Below are 27,947 nucleotides of genomic sequence, written 5' to 3'. Positions count from 1 at the left end.
ACTCTCAGCATGTTGTAAACTTGGTAACATTGTTTGAATGGAAGCCTGACAGGCTCTGGAGCCACAGAGGGCCCCATATGTGGAGATGGAAGCAATATCTTCAAAATAACATAAATAAAACTGTAAAAAAGATCTATATTACAACACCACTGTGTGAACACTTCCCCTGCGACGACACAGTGACTTCAGCTGGGAAGCAGGTTACCACAGGAAGTATGGAGTGAGCGCCGTACAATGGCCTATTACATGTGTTTTCAGTTGATTTGTTGGCTGCCAAGGAGCAAAGAACCTACCAGGAGGAAGTGTGTATTGTTCTGGTGGAGCATTTTCTCCTTCTCAGTGGCATGGGGACAATGGGCTCGGACGGTTATTTGTTCTTCGCAAAACACACAGGAATACCAAGAAGACAAATAAGAAATTTAAAAAAAAAAGCCAAGAGTTATAGTCGGTGTGTTTCACTGTTCTTATGAGAAACCAGCTGGTCAAAATTCCAAGAAGACAAAGTCACGTTTCTCAGATAAGCGTTTGTGGACATGTAGAAATCTCAAAGATCGTGACAGCCTGAGAGCGGAGGCAAACAGAGAAAAGAATAAACGGGGGGAGATGTGTAAAATGGGTTATGATCTGTGTGGCCCCCGTGTTATCTCTGATCACGCTCCACAGAGACAGGAAATGGTGCTGCTGCACACAGGAAATGAGTTGATGGGTCAGATAAGACGGGAAAATGCTTCCGGAATCCAAAACAAGTCCAGGCATAAACAGAGAGCAGGAGTAGTAAGACCGTGTCAAACAGCCTCCTGCAGCACATCCACGCTCACGGCCACACAACTGAACACAAAATGGCCGCCGCAGCAAGATCCTTCAGTATTATTTATCATCAGTATAATCATGCCTATTGTGACTGAGTTCATTTACGTTGTTGTCAACACATGTGCCTTTAATGTAGGTTTGAGTCACTATTGTCCTTTAATCACTTGATGTTAGCTCCTCTGTGATTATTTCCTGTGCATCCATCACTCTGACCTCTGGAGAAATCAGCCCCCTGTTAACGGCTGCCATCACCACTTACACAGCTATTGAGTTTTATCAATATTCAATAGCTGCGTTTCCATCGACATTTCAAAAATAAATTTGCTTAATGGAAGAAGATGGATGGATAATGGAAACTCGTCAATTTTGAAAAAAAGCTCTTTTTTCTCTAAAGGTTTTTGGCACTAGGATGAGGTTTGGTTTTGTATGGAAGCTCGTTTCCGCCACTCTGTTAAAAAAATAAAAATAAATTATCTCATTATAATGAGATAGTATCTCAAAATAATGAGATAGTATCTCATTATAATGAAATATATATTTTTTTTTTACAGAGTGGCGGAAACGAGCTTCCATAGTTTTGGGCCGTATTAAAATTGTTTTATTTCGCAAAACTGCAATGGAAACATTTTTTCACATTTCACCAGTCACTTAATCAACAACTGGATGTTGACGCAAAACCCACGAAGAAGAAGATGACAGGAAGTGGCTGGAGGATCACATTCTTTAATGGCTTATCTCTTGAACAAACTTATTTACGTGTGATTTTAATTGAGTTTCTTATTTTATGGAAACACAGCAATCGCAAAATTGCGTTTTTCCGACATTAGCGAAATATTAACAACGTTTTGTGCACATCTTTAAGTGTGCACAAACACACAGTGTGTTTTTATTATCACTCTGTTTGCTGGTTACTCTTTCCTTTGGATTTGGAGTAAGTTCAGTGAGCTGTTTAGTTATTCAAGCTAAATCTTTTAAACTAAATAAAAGATTTAACTTTTAAACTACTCTCCTCCAGGGCTGGTGTCTTGAATCTTTGCTTCAGCACACCTGGCTGCTGGCTCCAATATTAGCTCATTAGCAGAGCTGAGGTAGAGCTGTATGCTAGTGATGCAGTTTCACCATTTAATTCAAGTGTGAAGGACACATCTAAAAAACATTTAGTCTGCCATCACACAGGAAACACCTAACTGTAGGATCAACAGAAAATAGAAAGCTGACTTAAAATGAAAACGACCAATATTGTTCAAAGCCATCAACGCTGGAAACAACACATTATACGTGGCCTATCGTTCTCCAGGAAACGCCGTTTATTTTTGGCTCCATATGTTACAATGGAGGGCTTTATTTTGGTTTATCAGTGTTCTCTGATGGAAGCTTGTGGACAGTTTGTGGTGAAGAAGGTGCTACACTACATTTTTGTTTTTTAAAAAAAAATTCATACTGTAGCTTTAAGAAAGATCATTTTTATGGGATATTTTTTTTTAAATTACATACTAATATGCGGGTTCCACATTCTTGACCATTGAGTCTTTTCAAACAATTTTCCACGTTACAACGTTTTAGACTGAATGATGTTGGCATACATGAAGATAAACCTGATATTTGTGTTTTGAAGTTTTTTTTTTTTTTTTTTTACCTTCATTTGAAACAGTGCTTATCAGGTCAAACAGATGAAGCATTAACAATGACCAGACAGTAAATGGCTGCAGTAGATTGCAGTTCTTTCAACACAGCTTTGGCCTTTTAATGGACTCCAGAAGACAGGCTCAGCTGCAGGACTCCGTCATATCCAGCCTTTGTTAAAGCAGGTGGAATGAGTCTCTAGGAGAAGAGAAGGCAGAGGCACAGAGGATTCGTGGAACCAGCGGCACCGAACGTGTACACTGTGTGTTATCCCCGCAGACTGATGACCTACTTTTGTTGGGATTTCCTCCTGTCTGAATCACTGGATTTAAAGGTTCACTTTTATGGTTTATTTTCTCCAGTTGGCAAGAAAATAACACAAATCAAACTTTTCTTTGTTTCCTGCTGCCTCTTCTGCTCTGGTAAAAAAAACCAAAAAAAAACATATGCCCCAAACCCAATGCATGCTGGTCCTATAACAGTCCCGACACTTATAAATAATGGACCCACAGCTCTTCCTGTCTATTTTTTTTAAAAGAAGGAAACAACAAATAAATAAAAGAGACAATTAGCAACCTACAAATAAACTCTGTAAACAACCCCCCAAAATATAAACTAAGAATAAATTTGAACGAAATTCAAAGTAACAACAATAAAGGCTAAGTAACTTCAACAAAAACATTCAAAAATAAATGTTCTTGCCAAGTTTTCTGGCATTTAGCGCATAGAACTAATTTTAGTCATTCTAACTAAGCTAAAACAAGAAAAGTTTGGTCAGATTTAAATTCAGACAATGAGAAAAAAAGTTAGCTCTTTTATTTAGTGTATATAAATATCTAGACCCATGTCACTGCATGTCATTGTTCGTCATTGCCATTGTTCGTCATTGCGGTTCCTACTGTTGTTTTATTACCAACCCAGCAGAGCACGCTCTCTAAGTTCAAACTCTCTGGCAGACAAACCAGCATCAACCAGAATCAATCACCATGTGCCAAACTCTGGTACCGGACAAACACACAACAAAGCATCAAAAAACAAGGCCTCGCTCATCCACGTGTGCCAGGTAACATCGGCAGGTGACATTTGATGGGGGATAATAAAACAGGGCTGATGTGGAAAAGGAGGAGGTGAACATTCCCCGCTGGCTTGGGGAACAATGGAGTCACAGGGAAGTGATAAGACACAGGACATCCTAACACGGTCGTGTCTCAGGCCCCTGACACGCTGCTGCTGCATCACCACATACACCGACCCTGCAGCTCCACATAACAAAATGCAACAGTACAGGGCAGAGTGGGCGCCATGGCAACTCACCCAACTGATCAGCCGCACTGTCACGACATAAAATACAATTAAAGTTTTAAAAAGAAGGAAATGGCTAACTTAGACCTTTACTGTAGATGGTTTTTATGCTTCTTTAATGACATTGTGTTTGGTTTAACAGAATGGAAATATTTAGCTCTACAGCAGGAACTCAAACGTAAATGTAAAGATTTCTCAGATTTGGTGATTTGGTAAACAAGGTGATTTTTAACTGATTTGTTGCTTTCGAACAGATTGTTTCCAGTCCAGGTCTTTGCACTGCCTTCACCTCTTTGTTTGTCAAGTATTCCCAGCTCTTTGTCATGTTACACAGACTTCAAAGTGTTTTCCTGGTACACTCAAAAAATGAACTTAGGGGGTTATTACATTAACAAAAGAATATTATGTACTTTTAACTAAATAATTTCATGTTTCAAACAAAAACGTGATACAATCATGTTGGATAAACAAGAAATTCAACAACTTAACATTTATGAGATTTAATCATGTTGATTCATTACAGTCAGACAGATCCTGTGCTGAAGATGACGAGTGAGATCATGTGAAATCACACGAGATCATGCGAGACAATTGTTTTTTGTAACCAGAAAAACTCCAGCGGCAGTTGTTAAATACTGTGAGTTGCGCTGAAGTAAATAAAAGAGAGAAATTCAAATACATGCTGAGAGTGAAAATCCTTCCTAAAGGTGAAAATATATCGCAGATTTAAAAAGAAAATAAAAACGGGAGGCTGCAGATTATATAGGAAATAGCGCCCCCTTCACTTCCGGAGTGCAATGGTCCCGTTTCCAAATAAGGTATGAGACTGACAGTGGTCCGTCCCTGCCCCTTTCTGTTTGCTGCAGCGAGGTGTACTTGACGCTTTTAGCTCAAAATAGGTAGTAGATTAATCTGCATTATGCAACAATAGCTGCTTTATATGCAAATGTCTGTAAAACCTTGTCAATTTGCCACTAATGTCGAAAAAGCACAATTTGCATATGTGATGTTTACATTAAATAAGAAACAGAATTAAAACCACATTGAAATCAGTTTGTTCAGTGATAAGTCATTAAAAAATATGCTGCATGATCATCCTCCAACTACTTCCTGTTGTCTTCTTCGTGGTTTCCACCAGCGACAACATCCTGTTGTTGATCATGTGACTGGTGTGATGTGAAAAATGTGTTTCCACTGCAGTTTTGCAAACTAAACCAATTTCGGTACGGTAAAAAAAGAAAACATCATAGCGCCAAAACTATCGAAAAACAATGGTGTGGTTCCACTAAGTGAATTTATTTTCGAAATGTTAAATTGCACAATTATGGTAAATGGAAACGCAGCTACAAACGAGGTAAACGTTTTAGATTAATCACATGTGTTAGCACACAAAAAGGACACAAAGACCCGCCCCATATTTGCTCCTAAAAATAACAAAAGGCCAACACAGTGGCCAGGTGCTGTGGAGAAACTTCTTCTGCCGATTTGGGCTTCCTGTTAAGTTGCACACTGACCAGGGGTGCAACTTTGAAAGTGCTGTAGTGAAGGAGCTGTGGGCTTTGTTGATGTTTTGAATTTTACCCAATCACTAACATTTGCCCTTGACGCATGTAATGCACCAGTTCACCGCTATGAAGTTTAGCAGAAATTGCCTGCACTTTAAGCAAACATCCTTCGATGCAAAGAGAGAAGTGTAGCCGAACGAAGCTGCTGATGTTAATTCAATGTTTGGAATTAATTCATTAATTAATTGTGACCAACACGACTTTGTTCACCTCCTCTGCTGCCATCACCAAAACTACAGACAGAAAATCAACGTCATTGTTCACAACTTCTCCTTCTGCTCGCTTATTGGTCTGGGAGAAAAATCGACAGGAGAAATTCAAGTCAATGGCAGAAAGCCTAGAATGTCTGTGAAGGGGAGATGAGAATTGAGCAGAACAGCATAGGAAGGCCAGGCAACGGCGTAGTAGAAAAAGAGAGAATCAAATAAATATAAAACCCTTAGAATAAGAAGATTTGGTGAAACCCTGTTACACACTGACCTGCTGGCTTTCTGTGTTTTACAATCCAGAAGGTAAACGTCGGATGTTTTGGAGCCTGCAGAAGGAGGATGCTGTTTTTTGACCAGCCATAAACATTAAACCAAAGAGAGAGAAGAGGAAGCATCTGGCTTTTTAAACACACACTCAGAACACACACACATGCACACACACATGATGACAATATTTTGGTCCCCTTATTGAGTCTGCTGGCCGTCTCCACTGCCTCAATGTTGATTAAGACACATTCACTGGGGTTATTTATCCAATCTGACCCACTCACCTGCTACGTGACATCATGACATGTTCTGTTTCATGCACTTGTGTGTGTGTGTGTGTGTGTGTGTGTGTGTGTGTGTGTGTGTGTGTGTGTGTGTGTATGCGTGTGTGTGTGTGCGTGTGTGTGTGTGTGTGTGTGTGTGTGTGTGTGTGTGTGTGTGTGTGTGTGTGTGTGTGCGTGCACTGCAGTAATGAGATCTCCAGGTGTGAAGCTGATTGTGTTTTTCTGAAGGATTGTTTCCTTTGTCATCATACAGGCGTCCAGTTTAGACTGAATGACCAGCAGCAGGTTTGGCTTTACATTCTTAGCTGGCAGGTCATTTCCTGCACACGTCTGTATCTACAGCTGGGCTCATGAGTTTACATACCCTGGCAACACTGCAAAAACACAAAATCTTACCAAGTGTTTTTGATCTGGTTTCCAGTGCAAGTATATACACTTGAAACATACTAAACTAACTTACAAGTAACTTTTAAGCAAGATATATGAGTTTTTTAAGTCAATATTTCCTTAATAGTGCTTTTTTTTTTAAGTACTAGCTCCACTGGCAGATTTTTTTCATCTATAATGTGGGAAAAATGTCTTATAACAAATGAAATCATCTGCCAGTGGAGCTAGTACTTTTTTATAATGAGCTCAGCAGATGTGCAGTTCCACCAGGTGTTTGCTAATTGCTGCTGGCTAGTCTGAAGGAGCTGAGTGGAGGAGCGAAGGGGAGGGCTGCTCTGTAAGCTTGGAAGCTGAAGCTCCAAGGAGGAGCTGCGTCCACCCATGTGTTTTGCACAGCTTAATGGTTGCCATGGAGATGAATAGATTTATCAAACATGCATGAATGAATTAAGACAACACTCCAGGTGTGTTTTTGATGAGGGAATAACATTATAACATCATGTACAGCTCAAAAAGGTCAATTTTACATAATGCTGCCCCTTTAAGGGGCAAAATGAAAGTAGGAGAGGGCGATACTGGTTAGGAGGGGGAAACTGTCCAGTAGTCATGAGGTTTACCATTCGTGTTGGTTGGCTTACTTAACTTTTTGGCCTTCCACTGTTTCCCACATCCGCTATTTCAATTCACAACGTCCTTGTGAAAAGTGTCACCCAGAGCGCGGTCACCAGAGACACATCAACACAAACTTTGAGCCAAGTAGCAAAGCTTTGACTGTAAAATAAAGTTAAAGATAATTTCTTTTTAAGATAAGATAAGATAAGATAAATCTTTATTGTCATTGTCACAAGGACAACGAAATTTAAAAGGTGCCATCAGTCAGTGCACATGCTTAAAAACAAAAAATAACCATCTCACAATTCACACACAATGTAAGAATTAACAAATAACTGGTAAAAAACAAAACAAAAAAAAAACTAATAAATAAGAACAGCCACATTCTCACATACATCATTCATGATGATTAATGGTTGTTTTTGATTGCACTTAGTTTTGTTATTGCTGTCGGGTAGAAACTGTCTCTGAGATGGTTGGTTCTTGTTCTGATTGCTCTGTATCTTCTGCCTGAAGGCAGCAGTGTGAACAGAGAATGTCCAGGGTGAGAAGTGTCCTTTGTGATGTGTTGTGCTTTTCTTAGACAGCGGTCGCTGTGCAGGTCCTCCAGTGAGGGGAGAGGGCAGCCAGTGATTTTTTGGGCTGTATTCACAACCCTTTGGAGAGCTTTCCTTTGAGCCGTAGTGCTGCTGTTATACCAGACGCAGATACAGTAGGTCAGTATGCTCTCTATGGAGCACTTGTAGAAGGACACCAGCAGCTTCTCCTTGATGTTGTTCATTCACGTGTCATTTATATAAATCTCTGTGCAATGTGTCATCATCAGAAAGCCTAGAATGTCTGTGAAGGGGAGATGAGCAGATACAGCAGGGGTAGTAATCAACCCCTGCTGCTGCTTTTCTGACCCACTTGTTAGGATATGGTGGTTTCTGTTGGGGGGCATCACTCCCACCTCCAGGTCCAAGCTTTGGGCCAAGTGTTCTTTAGAGAACAGAGATGTTGTCGCTGAACCACACCTCTTCCTCCTTCCATTTTGTGTTATCTGCCTCAGAGGTCCCTCTGGGTGAGTCAACGGAAAGCCCAGCACAGTAACCCTACTAAGTGCTCTGTTATGATTCAAACATGTTTGTCTGAATTAGACAGAGCGAGGGCAACACTGAGATTGTGTCCAGTAACGGCAGCGGCGTGATTAGAGCGGGTGTGGCGCAGCGGCTTCGTTCTGCAGTGAACATCAGACGTGGCGGCACAGAAACACTCGATCGTTGCTCATTTCCACCCCTCGCACGCCATTTTTAGAATGACCACCCCTTTTTTTTTCTTTTTGTCAAAACTTTTATAAGTGAAATGTGTGATCACATAAAAAAAAAGGTCTGTTTTGCTGCTTGGCTTGCTCTTTATGTAGGTCAGAAAAGCAGACAGCAGTCAGGAAGAACACTTCAACGTCCAGCAGTTCTTCATAAAAACTCTTAATAGCAAAATGACTAATAGTAATAATAATAATAATCCATTTTATTTATAAAGCCCTTTATGTCTCCAATTGAAACCTCAAGGGACTCATTCACACACTGATGATGGCAGGCTACCGGACTGGAGCCACAGCTGCCCTGGGCAGGCTGACAGAATGACCAACACAGGCTGGGCCAAGTGTCTCTAATTCCAGGAGGAAACATGGGAGTTCCAGGAAACAAGTCAGAATTTCAGAACAAAATACGTCAGAATTCTGGGAATAAAGTCAGAATACTTTTCTTTAGTGGCCCTGATCTTCTATATAAATCTAAAGCCACGTTTCGTTCCTCTTACACTGGGCAGCTGTCCGTCTCATGGGGGGGTTAGAGCGGGAAGGTCAGGGGGCACCACCTCTGAACTGTAAACATTCTCCCGCGTCTACATGAGCACGTGCTTGTGTACCCGACAGACCCTGCCCTCCTCATCCTCCTCATCCTCCTCATTAGCTGACGCGAAGACGCCTCCGCTGCTGATTGGCCCAAAGTTTTACTGTTTTGCCGTTGTGCGTGAGGGCGTGTGTGTGTGAGTGTGTTTCTGATCCAATGCTGAATAAAAAGGCCAGAGCAGAACTTCTCCGACCAGCTGTGATCAGAAAGGAGCGCAGCACGCGTCACGTACTCAGGGACCCAGCAGCACCGACACAACCAGAACCATGTTCGCCGCCTGCCTGGAGGTCCTGGGGATGATCCTGTGCGTCGCCGGCTGGCTGCTGGTGATGATCGCCTGCGGGCTGCCCACCTGGAAGGTGAACGCCTTCATCGAGGGCAACATCGTGGTGGCGCAGACCATCTGGGAGGGGCTGTGGATGTCCTGCGTGGTGCAGAGCACCGGGCACATGCAGTGCAAGATCCACGACTCGGTGCTGGCGCTGGCGCAGGACCTGCAGACGGCCCGCGCCCTGACGGTCATCTCGGCCCTGCTGGGGGTCGTGGGGCTGACGGTGACGGTGGCCGGGGCGCAGTGCACCAACTGCCTCAAGGACGAGACGGTGAAGAGGAGGGTGGTGTACGCCGGCGGGGTCATCTACATCCTCTGCGGGCTCTTCGTGCTGGTTCCCCTCTGCTGGATGGCCAACAACATCATCACGGACTTCCACAACCCGAAGGTCCCCCCCGCTCAGAAGAGGGAGATCGGGGCGTCCATCTACATCGGCTGGGCCGCCGCCGCGCTGCTGTTGTCCGGCGGCACGCTGCTCTGCTGCTCCTTCTCCCAGGGACCCAGAAGCCCCTTCCCCATCAAACTGGCCCCCACCAAAACCATCACGGTCAGCGGCGAGTTTGACAAGAAGCACTACGTGTAAAAACCCACTGGAGGACAGTTTTGTTTAGGGGACTTTTAGTTGGGCAGAAGCCCGTCCAGTTTCGGGCGGTTCGCCGACCCGGAGCTCAGAGGTTCGCAGGAGAAAAGCCTGTAAAAATATGAATGTTGTTGAAATGAAGGTAAATGACTGAGGCGGTTCGCAGCGCGTCGGCACCGCCAGGAGCCTGAACTCTGAGGACAATCAGAACCAGGTCATTATAATAAGGGCTGGGATGTGGTGAGGTTCCGATCCAGTCACTGACTGTAAAACCGAGCAGGTGCTGTTTTTTGTACAGATTTCTTTTTCTTATAAACAATAAAACAAAATGTACTGTATTTTATTATAATTTTTTTTTTTTACATAAAGAGTCTCATGTGATATTAGAAGTATTTTTGTTTTTCTTTAGAAAAAGAAATTAAGTAAGACATATGAATTATACCAATACTCATGGAAGGCTAACGGGACAGATGCGGGGCTCTCTGATGAACATGGTGACAAGAAACGAAGATCTGATCTTGAATTTCAGTGCATTTATTTAGTGGGGAGTTAAATTCACCAGGGATTATCTTACACACAGAAATGCACGTGAAGCCTTTGTGGAAAAAAAAACTTTTAAAGATAATCAGAGTGTCTATGAACTTTGAATTAGTTGCATTAATATACAACTATAATCTGGGATGGGCACATTTCTGTTAGAACCTCTTGAGGATGGAAAGGAAACATGGCCGGCACCCCCCATTAACACCCCGGCAGATGTGCGTTGATTTAAAGGCAATGGCTTCAACAGGAAAAGGAAGTAATAACTGAGAGCCATCTCCACTGTCACAGTCTTTATTAAAACGTTTAAATGTAGAAAATGGAAATAAATAAATAAAGATTATCTTGTCACCACGCCCAGAATGTTAACTTAATGGAGGGGAAAGTAAGTCTGAGCTGCCACAGAGCTCCAGCACAGTGCCCTTCTCCATGGCAACCATTTATTAAAAGCTTTTTGGACTTTACTTTTGTAAAGCAATTTATGACTATATTCATTTTAATTAGATCATTTTCATGTATAGTTTTTTTTCCTGTTCAGTACTGATACAATTTTAAATTTAAAAGTGTAACATGTTTCTTTCCAGGCACATAGTGCCAGTTTATAGCACAACTCTGTTACCTTCAGTTGTTACAAAAATGCTGTATATTAAACATGACTTAGAAGTTTGACTTTGTAATTTATTGCCTTAAAATTGGGCATCTGTCTCTTTAAGAAGCTCCTGCCAACACTCTGCCTTCAGCAAGTCATCACAACATGGCTCCTCCAGTATGCCGTTTACAACCATCCTTTAGAGCAGGGCTCTCAAACTCCAGTCCTCGAGGGCCGCAGTCCTGCAACTTTTAGATGTGCCTCTGCTGCTCCACACCTGAAAAGAATAATTAGGTCATTAAGACTCTGGAAAACTGATCTACACAAGGAGGAAGTAATTAAGCCATTTCATTCCAGTGTTTTGTACCTGTGGCACATCTAAAAACTGCAGGACTGCGGCCCTTGAGGACTAGAGTTTGAGAGCCCTGCTTTAGAGCGTTGGCTGAGAGGAAGTTTGTTTGACACACTTAGTGTTCCACCATTTCCACCAGGTGTTTGCTAATGGCTGCTGGCTAGTCTGAAGGAGCTGAGTGGTGAGACTCAGCTGGAGACTGCAGCTCCAACGAGGAGCTTAGTGCAAATAGGTGGCTCTTTGAATGAGAAGGCGTTTAGGCTCACCAGAATGGTTGCCATGGGAGATTCAAGAATTTTTTTCAAACATGCATGACAAAAAAATAAAATAAATAAGCTACTTCAACACCAACCAATTAAATTTTTTATTTAGAAGCAGTTCTAGAGCCCAACACGTTCTCCAACTAACTGCTCCAAACTGAGTTTAAGCCAAAATCAACATCCAAATAAAATTTTATATCTTTTTCATTTTTTCTTGTCATTTTCATGTTTCATTGTGTTGCGCATGTCCTGGGAACGTCACACAAAGTCTGAAAAACTGTAAATCTAAGAGCCTTTCATACGTCTGCATGTCATAAACAGAGGCTTTCAGCAGCCTGTTAAACTGACTGACCTAATAATGGATCAAAAGTTGCTTCAGCAAAGTGTCACTTTAAGAGTGTGCAAGAACTTTAAAGATGAAGTTCTTGGGATAGCATGTGTGTGAAGACCTAAAGAAATCCCCTAACACACCCTGTTAGCTAGAGGAAACCTTCAGGAACTTGGCCCCCATAAGTGCTTGTGTAAAAGCTCCTGTTTGTATGTGAAATAAGGGAAATAAATAGGACTATTAAACTGAGGTTCGGTAATCAGGTCGGCGTTTCACACGCGGTAAACAAGCAGCGCGGCTGCAGTGAACAATGCTCCCTATCGTCAGCACAATCAGCAGGGAGCCATTCCAGCATCCGGAATCTTGGCCTAGATCAGCAGTCAGAGCCTTCACATGGAGTAATGGAGAGGAAAGGAGTAAACACACACACACACACACACACACACACACACACACACACACCCCAACACACACACACAGACTGGAGCTGCTTCTTCCCACCATCGTTCCAATCTCAAACCGCTGCGTTTTTATTAACACCTGCACATAATAAATTACAATCAAATATGTAAATGCTGAGCGCTGAAAGGCGTGTGAGGCAAACACACAGTGTGTCATCACACACACCTTCAGATAATGAATCAAAACTGTTTCAATTAGAGCGTCTTTATCGCAGCAGAGAACTAAACATTCTGATGATCTGCAAGTGTGATCACAGTGTTCCTATTACACAACCGCTCCTGATGTTAGGATGCAGAAATGGGTCAAGACGCACGATGACTCTCTGTCGCCACCTGGTGGTCGGACCTCTGAATGGCACATGATGAGCGGTGAAAAGAAAAGGATTCTGGGAATGGTTTGGAACAGAACGTCAACATAAACCCAGAAACCTCTGCACTTAGAATATGAGGTTTGGAGAAAAGATGCCCTGATTTTAAATATTTTGGCCAGTTAAATATTTTAACTGGCCAGTTAAGCTCTTATTTCATTTCCAGTGTATTTCAATCAATGCCAGAATATCTTGCTGGTTTGAAACCACCTGAATCTTCTCTTCAAGCCTCAGCTAACATCAACAAAAAGGCCTTTACCATTGGGAAAACAAACAAACAAAAAAAAAATAGAAAACTGTATTTCATCCAGGATAAAGTGTCCATTTAGTGCAGAAGAGCTCCTATGACTGGTATTCCTTCAGGATCTGACCGGCGATGACCAGCCTCTGGATCTCACTGGTGCCCTCGTAGATCTCTGTGATGCGGGCGTCACGGTAGTGTCTCTCGGCGGGCATGTCCGTCACGTAGCCCATCCCGCCCAGGATCTGGATGGCCTGAGTCACAATGCAGAAACAGAACAAGGTTTTACACCGACCACCGCTTCGGTTCTGCTCCAGTCCTCCGTTTGCTGTTTTCTTACCTGATGGGAGCAGAAAGTGGCGGCCTCAGACGCCGCCAGTTTGGCCATGGCTGCTTCCTGCGGGAAGACACCGTCAGAGAAATGTCCGTCACCCAGAGATGTAACAATGATCAACTTTTTAGTTGGTTCCTGTGACCTGAACTAGTTTGATCACTGAATGTGTTTTTTTTTATTTTTGGTTTGTTTATTGATTTTTTTTAATACTACAAAACAAGACAAGAACTACATTAAACAAACTAATCCCCAAAGTAAATAAATATAAATTTAGTCCCATATGTTTGTGGATTTCTTTCATAAAGATTTTTTTACCGGGACTTTAAGATGTAAATTTTTTTAATCAATTACATCAATTTTATACTCGTTGAATTTTTTTTTGTCCATTATTTTCAAAACATAGAAAGGTTCTGGCCCGAACCTTTGTCTTTGTGTGTTTCTGATATGTCCCCTTAAATTTAACATAAATGCGACATCATCAGTTGAAATAAAGTAACGGATGACGAAGCTGCTTCTGTTGGCCCACAGTGAGTCAATTTTTGCTTTAAAAATGATTTGCTTGGATGCTGGTAAACACAAGTTGTGCTAAAAAGAGTTAGCATATTAGCAATGTTTTTCAGGTCTAAAATAGCATCTGAATGCTAAACATGTTGCAGCAGCACAGACGTCCCCATTTTGCACCAATCTGATGGTTGAATAACAAAATAAAAACACTACATATCTTTGTCGTTGAGCTCATATGTGTATTTATTCAATACTTTAACAGCAAAAAGGGCTTTTGAATAGAAAATGTAGCTTATTTTGTCGGTAGGCTATACAGTTTCAATTAAAATGAGTCATTCCTTTCCACTGTCACCACATGCATGCTTAGCATAAGTGATTGTTTTGTCAGATAGAAACTTTTTACCAGTTGGTGCAATAAAGTGAATATTACCACAGGATCAAATTATTACGTGTGAAACAGAGTTTTAACCTGTTTTTATGAGCAGAACTGAACTGATTCTGTAGATTAATTGAATCCGTTTGTCCTGTAAAGTCCTTGAGATGTTTGGAATGTAGTAAACTGACTTAAAGTGAAGAAACCTACAACATGATTCACCTGTGTCCCACTTTAATTGAGTTATTTCTGCATCTAAACTCTTTAGGAGTTAAACTTTGTGACATGAGAGCAAAGGACAATAAATAATGAGGAAATGTCTGAATGACATCAGATTCAAATGTTGAGTATGTTCCATTCGTTGTGCAGAGGCCCACAGTTTACCTTGGTGAAGGCTTTCTTCGCGTCTCGGAGGAGTGAAGCTTTCCAGGTGAGCAGGCGGGCGCTCTCTATGGCCACGGCCATGTCAGCCAGTTTAAACTGGATCAGGTCAACACAGAGAAAAACAAAAGAGTTCAGTCTGAGGGACTGGCACCCTGGAATTAAGAAACTGTATTAAGATTCTGTGTTTATAAACTCCTAAACTGAACTTCGGTTTTCTCTGAAGTCTGTTTTTACCCGGTAACACACTAAACTGTAATGAATCAGACTAAAACTAGCTCTAGCTCTGTCTTTAACAGGAAGTCCAGCATGCGGTTCTGTTTGAGAGCGGCTGGTCTTGCCTGGATGGCTTGCAGCTTGCCAATGGGCGCTCCGAAGGCGGTCCTCTTGTGTGCGTAGTCGGCGGCGCAGTCCAGTGACGCCTGAGCGATGCCGAGAGCCTGGGACGCGATGCCGATCCGCCCGCTGTCCAGGGTTTGCTGAGGGACGCACAAACGTCATGCAACTTAGCCAGACATAAACACCACCAGAGGACACAAACACATCATTATTTGCACCCAAATATGCAGAGATCTTGAAAATTAGAGAACTTCATAAAGTACTCTTTAAAACCAAAGTCAGTTTTTTTCCTGGCAAAAATAGCATGTTAAGAAAACAACAGGCTATTTTGGAAGTTTTTCTCGTCTTGACAGAAAAAGTGAGACTTTTAGCTGCTTCCAGTCATCACCACCGCATTTCATACAACCCCTACATAATCAGTTCTAGTTTTAACAGAGCCCTTGAATGCAGCATCAGAGAGAGAAACACTCAACAAAGACGTTGGTCTGTTTAAATGTGGGCAGAATTTCATGTTTTTGTGCATTAAGAGCAAAAACGGGCTGTCACATAATGTTAGCATTATATGACAAAACAATCTAAAGAGATCTTTGCTGAAATATTTCATTGCATCATTACTATAAGCAATTTTGTTTTGTTTTACACATGTATAAAACTGTGATAAAATTGTCAACTAAATTTTGGTTTCCTTTGAAACACGACCTGACGCAGCTTTAGATCAGATTAAGAGCTTTTTTGTTGTTGTTATTTTCACTAAGTAACACAATATTCTAACACAATTTATTATTAATTTGTGCATTTTCATGTTGAAATAAAAAGGAAAAACGTGGAGTGGACTACTGCTATGACCTTTATTAATCATGTAATAAACAAATTAAATAAAACAGAATGGTAAAAAGTCACCATCACAACTATGGCTATGGGACTTAAGCATTTATTATTATTAGGGTGGCAAAAAAAACGATTTTAGTCATCGATTAATCTAACCATTATTCTGAAGACGAATAGATTAAAAAACAAAATCGTCACATTCTGCATATTTTTCTAATATTGCAATATTAGAAATACTTGCAATTAAATATTTTTTCCTTTTTAAATAAGAAAAACATTTTTTGCCTAAAATACAGCAACTGCAGTCATTTAGTGAACACTTGATCATTCATAGTAAAGAATGCATCTGCAGCTAAAAAATTCTTCCAACATCAATATGAAAATCTCAGGTCTTTCTGCTGGATTTATCAATACAAAGTGGGGCTGATCTGCTGATTTTTTTTTTGGATTAATTGATGAGTATTTAGACAACAAAACATGCTTAAAATTTCCTACACAGAATTTGAGCAGGGGGAAGCTAAAACTTTCACTTGAGGAGTTCTGGGTAGAACGAATTTACAGATTTTTCTTTTCTTATTTTGCAAAATGTTTAATTTTTATACAGTTTTGACTGCTCTGAATATGTTGTTCTTTCAGCAAATTGCCTTTTTTATCTGTACAGTCTAGATGACAATTAATTGCTGACTAAATTTGTTAAAGATTATCTCAATAATCAATAAATCATTTCATTCCTGTCTAATTCTCGTTAGTGTGGCCTGCTTCTCTGAATCAGTAACAGTGGATGTTCAGCATCCATCCAGCCAGTGAGCAGCAGGAGGGGCTGAATGTAAAGATTTATGACTGCAGTAGTGATGAAGCGTTAGAATACCATAGCGATTTTGAATCCGGCGCCGCGGGGCCCCAGCATGTTGTTCAGTGGGATCCTGCAGTCCTCCAGGATGATGTTTGCGGTGGACGAGGCCTTGATGCCCAGCTTGTCCTCCTTTTTTCCCAGAGAGAGTCCGGGGTGCGGCATGGGGATCAGGAAGGCACTGATTCCCTGCAGACACAGACAGAGTGGGAGGAAGGATGAGTTAAAGGGCGCTGCTTTCTCTCTGCAGACAGAAACGCCGTGCCTCACTGCCGTGCCTTGTGTTTGAGCTTCTTGTCCGTGGTGGCGAACACGACCGTAGCCGAGGCGTCCCAGCAGTTGGTGATCCAGGCTTTGGTTCCGTTCAGCACCCACTCCTCTCCGTCCTGATGGGCGGTGGTGGAGGCAGCGCCCGCATCGCTCCCGTTTCCTGACGTTTAGGTTCACACTGTTAGATAATCGCATTACTATTGAATGACTGCTGGAACAAAGACAAAGTCATGAAAAACAGAACGTACACTGTGGTTTTAAGCTTCAGGACAAGCTAGTAATAATCAGGTCAAAAAAAAGAAATTCTCAAGTTACTTCAGTCTTATCCCAACAGATTCTAGAGTCTGTTTTTATTAGACAAATAAGCAGCCATGACCTGGGTGTGAAAGACTAAGTACACCAATGATTTCAATTCAATAAAAAGCAACATTATTTATCTCCAAGGGAAATTAAATCTTGTCATAACTCATGTAAATCAAGAGTCTTCAAAGAGTTGCTGTGGACAGGAAGGATTTCCAGCAACAGACAGTCTTGCAACAATTCCGGAAAGGCCTCTGACTGAAGACTTTTACTCAAGTAATAAGCAATTAATCGTATAATAATAATCGTGCGGGCTAGCTTACAGTAAAACATGAGTCTGTGTGTTCTGCTCAGTTTCATGGATGTCCTGTTGCTAAAACAGTGCGATGCTACAAACGGTAGCTATGGTTACCTGGCTCGCTGAGGGCGAAGCAGCCCACCTTGTCTCCAGCAGTGAACGGGCTGATCCACTGCTTCTTCTGTTCCTCTGTGCCAAACTTCAGGATGGGCCCGATGTACAGAGACTGAGAATCACAGAACAGTCCCAGCATTAGACCAGCGCCGTCTGCCTCGCTCCTCCATGCTGATTGGTTGCTCCTACGTTGTTAACGGAGACCACCACGCCCGTGCTGGCACAGCCTCGGCTGATTTCCTCCATGGCCAGGCTGTAAGCCAGGTAGTCCATCCCTGCTCCACCCAGCTCCTCTGGCACCTCGATGGCCATCACACCCATCGCCCCCAGCTCCTTTACCTGAATAAGCAGAACAATGGCCGCCGACATCTTTCTTTCTATACAAGTCATGATATGCAAAACAATAGATCAGTTTAGACACAAATTCCTAGAGCATGATGATAAACCATTTGACCCCCAACAGTTTCCTTTGGTTTTGTCGCAGTTCAAATTCATTTTAATGTCAGACATTATTCACCTGTTGAATTTCAATAAGGTTTCCATAAAATCATGGCAAAAAACACAAAATCTTACCAAGTATTTCTATTGTCCTTTGATAAAAATATGCCAAATAACATAATTATGAACTATTAACATAATTATTCCTCTTCTGCTGTATCTTATTTCACACTTGAAATAAGACAAAACTAAGTAGGTTTGTAGCAAGATATGAGCTTGTTTAAAGTTAATAATTCTATTAATATAGTTCCACTGGCAGATTATTTCATTTATAACACGGGGAAAGTGTTTTGTTATAAATAATGTCATCTGCCAGTGGAACTTGTACTTTAAATCAAGTCTTTTCTAACATTGCTCGGTACAAAATAAGTAAAAATATGGATGATTCGTCCTGATATCGTATTGTGTCGATATCGGTATCGGCCAGGGCTCAAAGCTGAAAAATCTGCATCGTATTGGAAGTGAAAACATTTTATCAGCACACCTCTAAAAACAAGACAGGAACAGAGACTGAGCTGTCGGTCAGACTTTCTTTAATGTGCAAGACTCGTGTTAAAAACAGTAAAATATCATTCAGTACTATTTTTCTGTTGAATCAAATCTTAATTTTTCTACTTAAACTAAAGTTTACATATAATCAATCATTTACAAATCCTCTTGTTGTGCAGCTGTGTGTATATTTGTGTGTGTGTGATAGTACCTGCTTAGCAGGGTAAAAATGCTCCTTATCGAGCTTGGCAGCGATGGGGGCCAGTTCTCTGTCTGCAAAGTCTCTGCAGGTCTGCCTCAGTAACTGATGCGTCTCCGGCAACTCGGCCAGCTGGGACAGACTGCGGCTGCCATGGAGACAGAAGTCTATAACTGAGGGACAAAGGAACACGGACAGGGATCAAGACTAAGGGCTGATGCGTTTGCTAAAATGGATAACTAAATTAAAGAAAAAAAAGAGAGATACGTTAAAAAAGCAGAGGAAATGCAGCAAAGTACTAATATTACTTTACCCAAAGCAATCGAAAAATATACACTATTAATTACAATTCCAGTTATTGGTTTGTTTTATAAAAAAAATAACACACTTCATAAAACCAGAATGTTAAATTAATTGACTGCCTATACCAGAAACTTTTTTTCTCCACTGTTGGTTCCATCAGATTAACAATAAATATGAATTTAAAAGCATACATTTATATTTAATTTAAAAGCATCAATTTATATTTATGCTTTTAAATATGAATCTAAAAGCATAAATTAAAGGCATTTAGCAGTGAAATTGTATTATGTAATATAATGAAGTGACCTATTTGATAATGTGGGATTTTGTTTAGAACTGCATTTTAGTGCTGGGGCTCTGTCTGTAGACTGAGTGATGATTTTTTTAAGTACTACTTATAATCACGTTCTCTTATCTAAATAAATACCACAAAAAAGTGCCAAAAATCTCAGCTCCATGATTTCTGATTTTGGCAGAGGCCGGAAAATATTTCAGTTCAGATATCAGATTAAAAACGAAGTGGCTGATGCATTTTATCTACTTTGGCTGTCCACCACCTATTTTGGTGGCATTTTTGGAATGTATCATGTTTGTTTTTATGGCCAAGTTATATTTTAGCTGCCTCTCTGGCACATCCTCCTTAAAATCTTCGCGAACGAGCGGGAGTCGAACTCGTAACCTCCGCGGCCGCCTGCTCTTCCACCCGTGCCGCTGCCGCCCCGTAACATGTATAAAAATAAATTAGGGAGGCTTATTTTGACCCTTTTCGCCATTGGCATAGTTAAAGGTAATCAAACTATGGTCAACTAGCCTGCATTCAATACACTACTCACTGAGAAGACCGCACTGAACAGCAGCAGGGTCTTTAAACGCACCACTAGCTATCTAGCGTTCGTTTGCTTATGTAGGTGAAAGGTCATTCCCACCATCAGTCACCTTCATCAAATAAATGACCCCGTGAATGCAACATTTAAACAGCAGCACCGGGTGCTTTGATTTCCTCTCTGTAACTAAGTCGGGAGCGGAAGAAGTTTTTGATTTTTACAGCTAAACTGAAACCGTACTTAGCCAACGAGCTAACTGAAAACACAGCTACATAACGCGCTACTTGCTTCTAATCCCAGCGAGGAGAGAAAAATCACCCAGGTTTGTTTTCCACTGGGGTTAAACTACACAAGTTACAGATGTCAGGTGATCCAGGATGCGAGAACAGCTGTTCATGCGTTCAACCATTATACTGTTAAATAGCTCTCACTTAACTAACCCGTCTCTAACGTGATTCTCTAGCTTGTTTTAACGTTTCTCATTGGTCTTCTTTCGGCTTTGTTCTTAGAAACTCACCTTTTCTAGCTTTAAAAAGTGCCGACATGGTACCTTCCTCACGGTACAACCCCAGCTGAAAGTTTATGAAATTATGTGTTGCCTTCAGGTTTTATCGTGATCGTCATTACTGTATTAGGTTGGAAGAGCATCATTCGCTGAATGAGTCGACATGGTGCGATTCATATAAAAATCTTAAAATGTCCAATTTAAAAATAATTCATGTAAAAAACGAAAATTGCTTGTCCTATTCACCTCTTAACATTTAGGATGACCTTTTCAAGCTTACATTAAAAGTCGTGTTTATATAATTTACGAGCACACCTAAAGAGGACAGAGGAAGCATGTGGACCACGTGACGCATTGCTGGATTCACTGTACCTCGTAAACAACAGACCTCACTAGAAAAACAAAGAAAAGAAGTTACACCAATCAATCTGCAGCATTTCGGAGTTTTCAAGGGTTAAAGTAGAAATACAGTCAACTCATCTCTTTCATAAACCGGAATAAAGTTGATTATTTCTTTTTAAAATTTTTGTACAAGGGGCAAAATCTTAATTAGATTTTGTCTTGCAGGTTGGCTTTCATAGCTGAAGAAATTAAGTTAGAATTTCAAAGCTGATTTTTGTTTTGTTCATATTATCTCAATTTGACAGTAATTTTCTTTGATGATTTTAAAGCGTTGAAATGACTAAACTGAAGCAAAAATAATTTGAAAAAACAAATTCGTAAGGGCATGTTTTTCACTGCACTGTACATAAACGTAATACATCAGTATGTGAAGTTGATGTCTAAAATTCAAAGCAAATTTCAAAGTTTCCACTGTGTGTTGTTACCAAAGCAACTTGCCTCTGGTGCTTGATGTAGTTTGCTTTGTGATATTTTTATGAGAAATACAAAATAATTATATTAGGAAAAAAGCAATAAATGAATCCTTTGGAATTAATTAGAACACGCTGATGAAAAATTCTGACTTGTTCAATGATAAATCAGGGGTGAATACATTTCAAACTGGTAGGATGACATAAATCTACGTCATACTCGTCTTTAGGAGAATCGATTCTTCTATAATTGTCATGTTCAGTTTGTTGCCTCAACCACATAAAGTGCATCGTGCGATTAATTCTGTAAGGTCAAGAGGATCAATAGTTTATTTGCCTTGACACTGCAAGACACAAGACCCACCCGAATGTTCGACTCAGATGCCAGGGCAGAAAAAAGAAAGATAACCAAATGAGTTATATCACAGTCTAAACACAAAACATACCACTTTCTGTAAAATAAATCAAGCTTATCCAGTCGTAAAGGGATCAAGTTTTTCACGTTTATTTTTTAGCACCATAAAAAGTCACTTAAGGTTGTCCAGTGTTTTGCTCTCGATCTCTCTTTCCTTTGGGATGGAGCAACGCTGTCGGAGGTCAAGGAAAGGACCAGAGAATTGGAGAAAGAAGAAGCTTGGAGAGATAAAAAGCTGAGAGAGCTACAGCGCCACCAGGCGGTCAAGCAGGTGTGTTTCACTTGCTGGCGGTGGTGAAGGTGAAGCATCCTCTCTGGTGGAACTGCATGTCCCTGATGCGGCGCATGGACTGGATCTGGGGCTGGAAGGCGCAGAAGTCGTTGTAGTGTCTGTAGTCACCGCACTCAAACAGGTACTGGTAGCCTCTGTATCCAGGGTACTGGTAACCCACCCAGCTGAGAGACACATGGAGAGAGAGGGAGTGTTATGTGCATCCCTGTGTACTTAGCTTCTAATTGCAGGAGACGATGAGGTACCAGAGGTCTTGTAATAAGTTCTCACATCCTAATGCTTCCCAAATAGATCGTTTTAATCTCTGTGAGTCTCTGAGAATGATTTTACAAGGTCAACTGGAGCTACTTAATCTCATTTATGATCTTGTGCAGGACTCACAGAAAGGTGGTTGTAGTCAATACAGAGTTTAAGGAACAAGGTTCTAAGGAATTTTGTTTTCTGTCACTAAGGAGAGATGCCTTATTTGGCCTTATTGGTCATTAGTGGAGCCTAGAAGTACAGAGTTGCATTTAAAGAAATTACCAAGTTACGATTCCTGCAGAAAAGTTGTTTGGTCCTCTGTTTTGCAAACAGGTCCATTATGGGACTTCATAATATAGTACATTGTGACTGATGTCCTTGGTGGCATTACAGCAGATACTTCATACATATTTTAGGGGCTATGATTGCATCTTAAGACATTATGCAGGTCAGTCAATAGATTATGAGTCTCTTTTAGAACTTTGCAGTTTGGTTTAGGCATTTATAGCAGGTAAAAATCGCTGTCCTGAGTCGTGGTGATAAATTAAATAAATTTTTTGGAGCATTGCTGTTCATCAAGGGTCAGATTAGCAATGCTAGCAATATTTAACTTTCCATGAAGCTGGTTTTGTTGGGTTTGAAAAGGTCTCCCAAAGAGATTCTTGTGCCTTTAAGGAGGTTCCGGTTGGAGCTAGAGCTTTAGAGTTCCCTTAAAAAGGTTAACAGGGTCAGAAGGACACTCAAAAGCTCCCCAAGGAGCTATCAATAACTATCTGCCTGACCAAATGTGTGTCCACTCACGCTCCTCCTGGCACCCTCACGCTGCCCACTCTGTCGCAGAAGCCGTGCGCCCAGAGGGTGGGCACATCATCCTCCTGAATCTCCATCTTGTTGCCCTTGAAGTCGGAGAGCTCAAACAGGCAGATCTTGTGCTCCAAGCTGTCCTGCAGAGAGGAAAACCAAAACACACAGAGAGATTTTATTCCTGACTTTGTGTCAGTGTTGTCAGTGACTCTAAAGAGGGCAGTGTTGTTCTAGTTTTAGCCCTCAGGGACTGGAATTAAAGTTCACTGAGTTTCCTCAATACAGACTTCTTTACTGTAGTTGCTATTTTTAGATAACAATGTACATGTGTCAGAAATAGTTTGAATTTAAAATGAACCAAATAGGCTGACAATGCAAATCTGAAGAATGACAAGTTGTTTTCTTCTTCTTCTAAAAAAAAGTGTGATCATTAATATTAAGCTTTTGTCCGGATAAGGCTTTACTTCTTTCAAAGAGCAGTAAACAGAATTTGGTGAACAAGGAGATATCCTGGCATGCACTATTTAAATTTAGCCTAAATAAAAACACTGAAAGTCCAGCCTTTGTTCAGCCGCTCTGATGTGGTTGCAGTTCTGCTCTAGAAAGAGAGACATTGAAAGCTGAGCTTTGTTCAGCTCAGCATAGCCTGGTTAAACCTTTTCACTTTCCACCACACCAAGACATCAATGGATATAGGAATCCTTTCTATACTGAAGGTTTTTCACCTTTCACTGGATATGAAATATGGCTTCAATGAAAGTCTGCTTGGGTGGTAACAGAAAGTAATGACATATAAATTTCCATTTTTAATAGTCTTGGTTATACTCCTATCTGACATATGTTTTCAATAAAGGGGTAGTATTGTGTATTTTTCAGGCACATACTGCACAATAAAGTAACTTTGTTATCTTCAGTTGTTATAAAATGCTGCATATATCAAATTTGACGTCATAAAAATTTGACTTTGTAATTTAGCACGTTGAAATTGAGCTTCTGTCTCTTTAAGAAGCTCCTGCTCTTTCTAAAGCTCCACCTTCAGGAAGTCAACACAACATGGCTCCTCTATTAACCATTTCAAAATATTTTTACCAGCGTTGCACTGAGAGGTAGCTCCTGTAATGAACTTAGTAGGTGTGCAGTTCCACCTGGTGTTTGCTAATTGCTTCTGGCTAGTCTGAAGGAGCTGTGGGTGAGAGCCGCTCTGTGAGGCAGAAGCTGTAAAGCTGCAGCTCAGAGGAGAAGCTGCACCTCGGAGGCGGCACTAGGTCCACCCAGGCAACACTCCAGGTGTGTTTTTCATGAGGGAGTAGCAACTGACATAACACCGCCCCTTTAAGTTTGAGTGTTGACAGTACCATGCGGATGGGCCTGAGGGACATGAGGCAGTCGCTGCGGTAGGAGTTGCTCCAGGTATCCCAGCGAGGATACTCTCCCTTCTCCAGGATGAACATCTCGCCACGGAAGTTGGTCTGCTCAAAGGCAACGAAGCTAGAGCGGGTGGGTGTGTTGGGGGGTGAGGGGACCGGGCACAGGGATTCAGGGATAAACACAGAGGAAGGGAGAAGGAGGACAGCAGAAAAGAGTAACACACATGAAGAAGAGAAGTACAGAGAGGTCGGAGGTGCTCAGATCACTTCTCTGTGTGGGAACTTACGGGCCGCACTCCACAATGATACTACGCACTCTATCCATGCCACGGTCACACACGTTCATACACTCATTCTGGACCTCCATCATCCTGCCCTGGAAGTTCTCCTGGTCGAACAGCATGATCTGCACAGAGGGGATGATGGAAGTGTTGGGTGGATTACAGGAAACTCAGTTTAATCCTCCCTAATTGTGCAGACAGATGTTGCTCATGTGATATCCAACTGAAACCCAGTCAGAATAAAGTTTCACTTTTAAAGACACTTTTACAGCCTGAAACTAGAAATGATGTTAATATGAATATAAAATATGTTTCACAACTTATCATAGCAGGTTTTGGAGGAAATCTCTGTTTTTGTCATAGATATGGATTTTTCAGAAACAAAAGTGATAGTTCGGGAAAAATTTACTTTAAAAAAAAAGTTTAACTCTTGGTATGAATTTATCTACTGTATAAATAGCTGTGATTTTTTATTTCTGCCTGCCAATCATTTTATACTTTTAGTAAAGCTGGACTTTTAAAAGCTCCTCTAATCTGGAACAAACTTCCAGAAAACTGTTTATAAAACAGCTTCCTTTAAAGATACAGTATGTAACTATAATAAAAAGAAAATATACATGTTTTTAACATATTTGTTAAAAATTGTGATTGACAGCACTAAGACCCTCCTCCTGGTTCTGATTGGTTGTTTCTACTGGGAGGAGGCAGCAGAGCTCGATTTTTTTCAGACTATTTGTTTCACATACTGCCACAACATATTGCCAGTTTGAACAAATATAATACAAAAATATATATTTTACAAAAGTTATATACTGCAGCTTTAGGTCTGTCCACTGAAATGAAAAAATTATCAAATTTCAGTTCCAACCTCAGGTTATTCCCTTGAAAATGATATTAGAGTCTAAAATCTCTATAGAATTCTGCACCTCACTGTTTCTACATCTTCTAACAGATGTCTTCCACTCCTTACTTGCTTGTTTTTCCACTCTTACATCGTCTCCAGCTGGATTCCTTCAAAGATCCCACTCAACTCTTTCTTCATGGCCCGACAGAACAAACAAAATCTAAGCTGATGTGCACTGATGTTGCTGCAGTGACTCACTCTGTAGGATCCCATGCCAGGATCGCCGGTCTTGGTGGCCTTGCTGGTGGCAGCTGGAGCTGGGGCTCCCTTGTCCTTGGCATCAGCGCCCTGGCTGGAGGCGGACTTGGCAGTCTGAGACATGGTGAGGGGCTTCAGGAGAGTCTGTGAGTCGGATGCAGGAAGCCGAGGAGAGGGAATGGGGGTGGGGTCAAAAATAGAAGTGTAAACAAACAGAATTGTGGAGGTTGATGCAAAAGAATGGGAAGAGCTCCAAAACATTAACATCATCTGGAGGGAAATGTGCTTTGTTGGGATTTATTGTTGTTTATGTTCAGCTCATTTTTATGCTACACTTCTGTTTGGGCCTTTCCCCTTGGCTGAGATAGGGAGTTAGAGGGGGGGGGGCTTGTGGATGACGGGGAGTGGACCCTGGCTCCTGATGTGCAGCTCTGGTGCTCGGCTGTGTATGGGTGTGTCTGTGTGTCCTTACCTGCGTTAGTACAGATTGCAGTGCCGTGTGAGGGAAGCTGGCTCGTGCTGGTTCCGTCAGAGCTAGACCCAAGCTTTTATACCCTGGCAAAGGCCAAACGTATGGGCTCACGGCACAATAGAAAGCCTCGCGTCATCACAGTTGGCCTGCGCCAAAGCGGCAGGTCATCGCATAGCCTGGAAACATTGCCGGCCCCCTCTGGCCTGCCTGTAAGCATTTCACTGTCAAAGGAAAGCACTGACCCATGCAGTTTTACCCTGGGTTGGGCTGCTGGGCCTGTGAGCTATAGCTGTATGTAGACACAAGGAATGCAAAGATCCAGGGGGACACAAAGAGGTAATCACCTACACAGGCTAACAACAATGTACCATATTCAATAGCCTGGGGACCCGAGAACAAAGACAGAGCATTTTAAATCACCGTCCTTTAGCTCTGACGAGCCAAAACAAGACAAAACATACTGAAAATATGCAGTACTTCCTACTGTAAAAATGCAAAAATAAATTTAATTTTTACTAACGTTTACATTTTAACTAGGTTTTAAGCAAGAGTAGGGTTAGCAACCATCACTGTGCCTTGGGCAAAGTTCCAAGTCAAGGTAAACTGTTTGTTCCATCCATTAAAACTGAAATAAACCTTTGTTTTTATGCACTGGCTGTTACTCTTCTGAAGGGTTACACTGATGTGTGTATTGTCTGTTTTGTAAGACCACACACCTTAACGAGTTTGTTTGTTACATTTTAAAAATCCATACAATCAAATTAATACCAGTCAATTTAATTGGGGCACCCACCATTAAACTGTTTCCCCATTTGTTTGGGTTGTTTGGGTCAAAAGTGTCAATTAAGACACTTAATTGACACTTAATTAGTTTCAAAACTATACCAGATGCTATCATAGTGGCTTTTGAAAGAATACCTTAAGGATAAAGTTTTATTTATCTGTCTTTGTGTTGGTCCTTGGAGTTTGGCACTTTTCATAGCATCTAACAGGGAGCCGGTAATTTTGCCTCTTTGCCATTTCATTTAACGGCTGCATTAAATGTTTTGTGCCCAACTTTTCAGGTATAAAAAAGAGCTATGTGTTTCTTACAGACCATGCACCAAGAATGTTTTGTATCCTCCTTGACAACAATTCAAAATAATTTTCTAAATTCTTTTCATAGCTCACTGTAGGAAAATGGGATTATAAAGCAGGAAGTTGCTTTGAGTTATTTTGGTTTGATCAGAGCTCATAATCTGTCATATTTCACAAGTCATCTGGCCCCAATAGAGATGAGACCTAACAGGCTAGAAATAGTGTGTAATACAATATGATCAAAATAATATGCAATAAAGAGATATTAGAAGCTATATTTGAACTTTTTATGAGTATTTATGCTTATAATCCTGGAGTGAACTAGATAATTTCTCAACAGATTTAGAAGGGGCCAGCCAAAGTGTGCATACTCAGACCAAATCAGACGTTTTTATGGCGAGTCAGGATGAGCAGGCCTCCAGTTTGAGTCTCAAATCCGTATCAGCATAAAACAACTAGATAGTTTATGTCTGCCTTTCTGTAATGTCATGAACATGTCCAGAATTAGCTAAAATGCTAAAGTTAGCAAGAATTCTGTCAGCAGGATGTGTGCTATCAATAGCATGTTGGCCTACAGCAACTTACTACATCTGGAATGCAAAAACAGCAATTTATAAGTTAATATTAGTGGAAATTAGCTCAAATGCATTCAGTAACATGTCTGCTATCAAA

The 27,947-nt window shown here is 41.1% G+C and overlaps 2 protein-coding genes and 1 pseudogene across 2 annotated transcripts; 1 reads left to right on the top strand and 2 right to left on the bottom strand.

The window, feature by feature from the left end:
• Positions 1–8,932: 8,932 nt before the first annotated feature.
• Positions 8,933–10,223, top strand: LOC102223836 (annotated as a pseudogene).
• A 1,470-nt stretch (positions 10,224–11,693) lies between these two features.
• On the bottom strand, positions 11,694–20,523 carry acads (acyl-CoA dehydrogenase short chain). The gene is made up of 10 exons (XM_005811490.3): positions 20,423–20,523; positions 18,791–18,951; positions 17,782–17,931; positions 17,593–17,704; positions 16,889–17,040; positions 16,629–16,799; positions 14,935–15,072; positions 14,597–14,692; positions 13,342–13,398; positions 11,694–13,255 (listed from the first exon to the last, which is right to left on the bottom strand). Exons 1-10 carry the CDS (start codon positions 20,448–20,450, stop codon positions 13,103–13,105), a joined length of 1,218 nt encoding a protein of 405 aa, XP_005811547.1. The 5' UTR covers positions 20,451–20,523; the 3' UTR covers positions 11,694–13,102.
• Positions 20,524–21,703: 1,180 nt separating this feature from the next.
• crybb1 (crystallin beta B1) lies at positions 21,704–26,255 on the bottom strand. The gene is made up of 6 exons (XM_005811489.2): positions 26,199–26,255; positions 25,727–25,870; positions 24,631–24,749; positions 24,332–24,464; positions 22,974–23,116; positions 21,704–22,093 (listed from the first exon to the last, which is right to left on the bottom strand). The coding sequence occupies exons 2-6, from the start codon at positions 25,847–25,849 to the stop codon at positions 21,916–21,918; spliced, it is 696 nt and encodes a 231-aa protein (XP_005811546.1). The 5' UTR covers positions 25,850–25,870; positions 26,199–26,255; the 3' UTR covers positions 21,704–21,915.
• Positions 26,256–27,947: the final 1,692 nt, after the last annotated feature.

This window comes from Xiphophorus maculatus, chromosome 8 (genome assembly GCF_002775205.1).
Source record: "Xiphophorus maculatus strain JP 163 A chromosome 8, X_maculatus-5.0-male, whole genome shotgun sequence".
NCBI lineage: Eukaryota > Metazoa > Chordata > Actinopteri > Cyprinodontiformes > Poeciliidae > Xiphophorus > Xiphophorus maculatus.
The sequence above is the reverse complement of the archived record's forward strand: the minus strand, read 5'-3'. Positions and strand labels throughout refer to the sequence as shown.

Coding starts and splice junctions, on each gene's coding strand:
- acads (XM_005811490.3), bottom strand. CDS start 20,450: ATGTCGGCACTTTTTAAAGCTAGAAAAG. Junction 16,800..16,888: donor ACAAGAAGCTCAAACACAAG/GCACGGCAGTGA, acceptor CTGTGTCTGCAG/GGAATCAGTGCCTTCCTGAT. Junction 14,693..14,934: donor GCAAGCTGCAAGCCATCCAG/GCAAGACCAGCC, acceptor GACCTGATCCAG/TTTAAACTGGCTGACATGGC.
- crybb1 (XM_005811489.2), bottom strand. CDS start 25,849: ATGTCTCAGACTGCCAAGTCCGCCTCCAGCCAGGGCGCTGATGCCAAG. Junction 23,117..24,331: donor CCCTCAGGCCCATCCGCATG/GTACTGTCAACA, acceptor TCCTCTCTGCAG/GACAGCTTGGAGCACAAGAT. Junction 22,094..22,973: donor GTGAGGGTGCCAGGAGGAGC/GTGAGTGGACAC, acceptor TGTGTCTCTCAG/CTGGGTGGGTTACCAGTACC.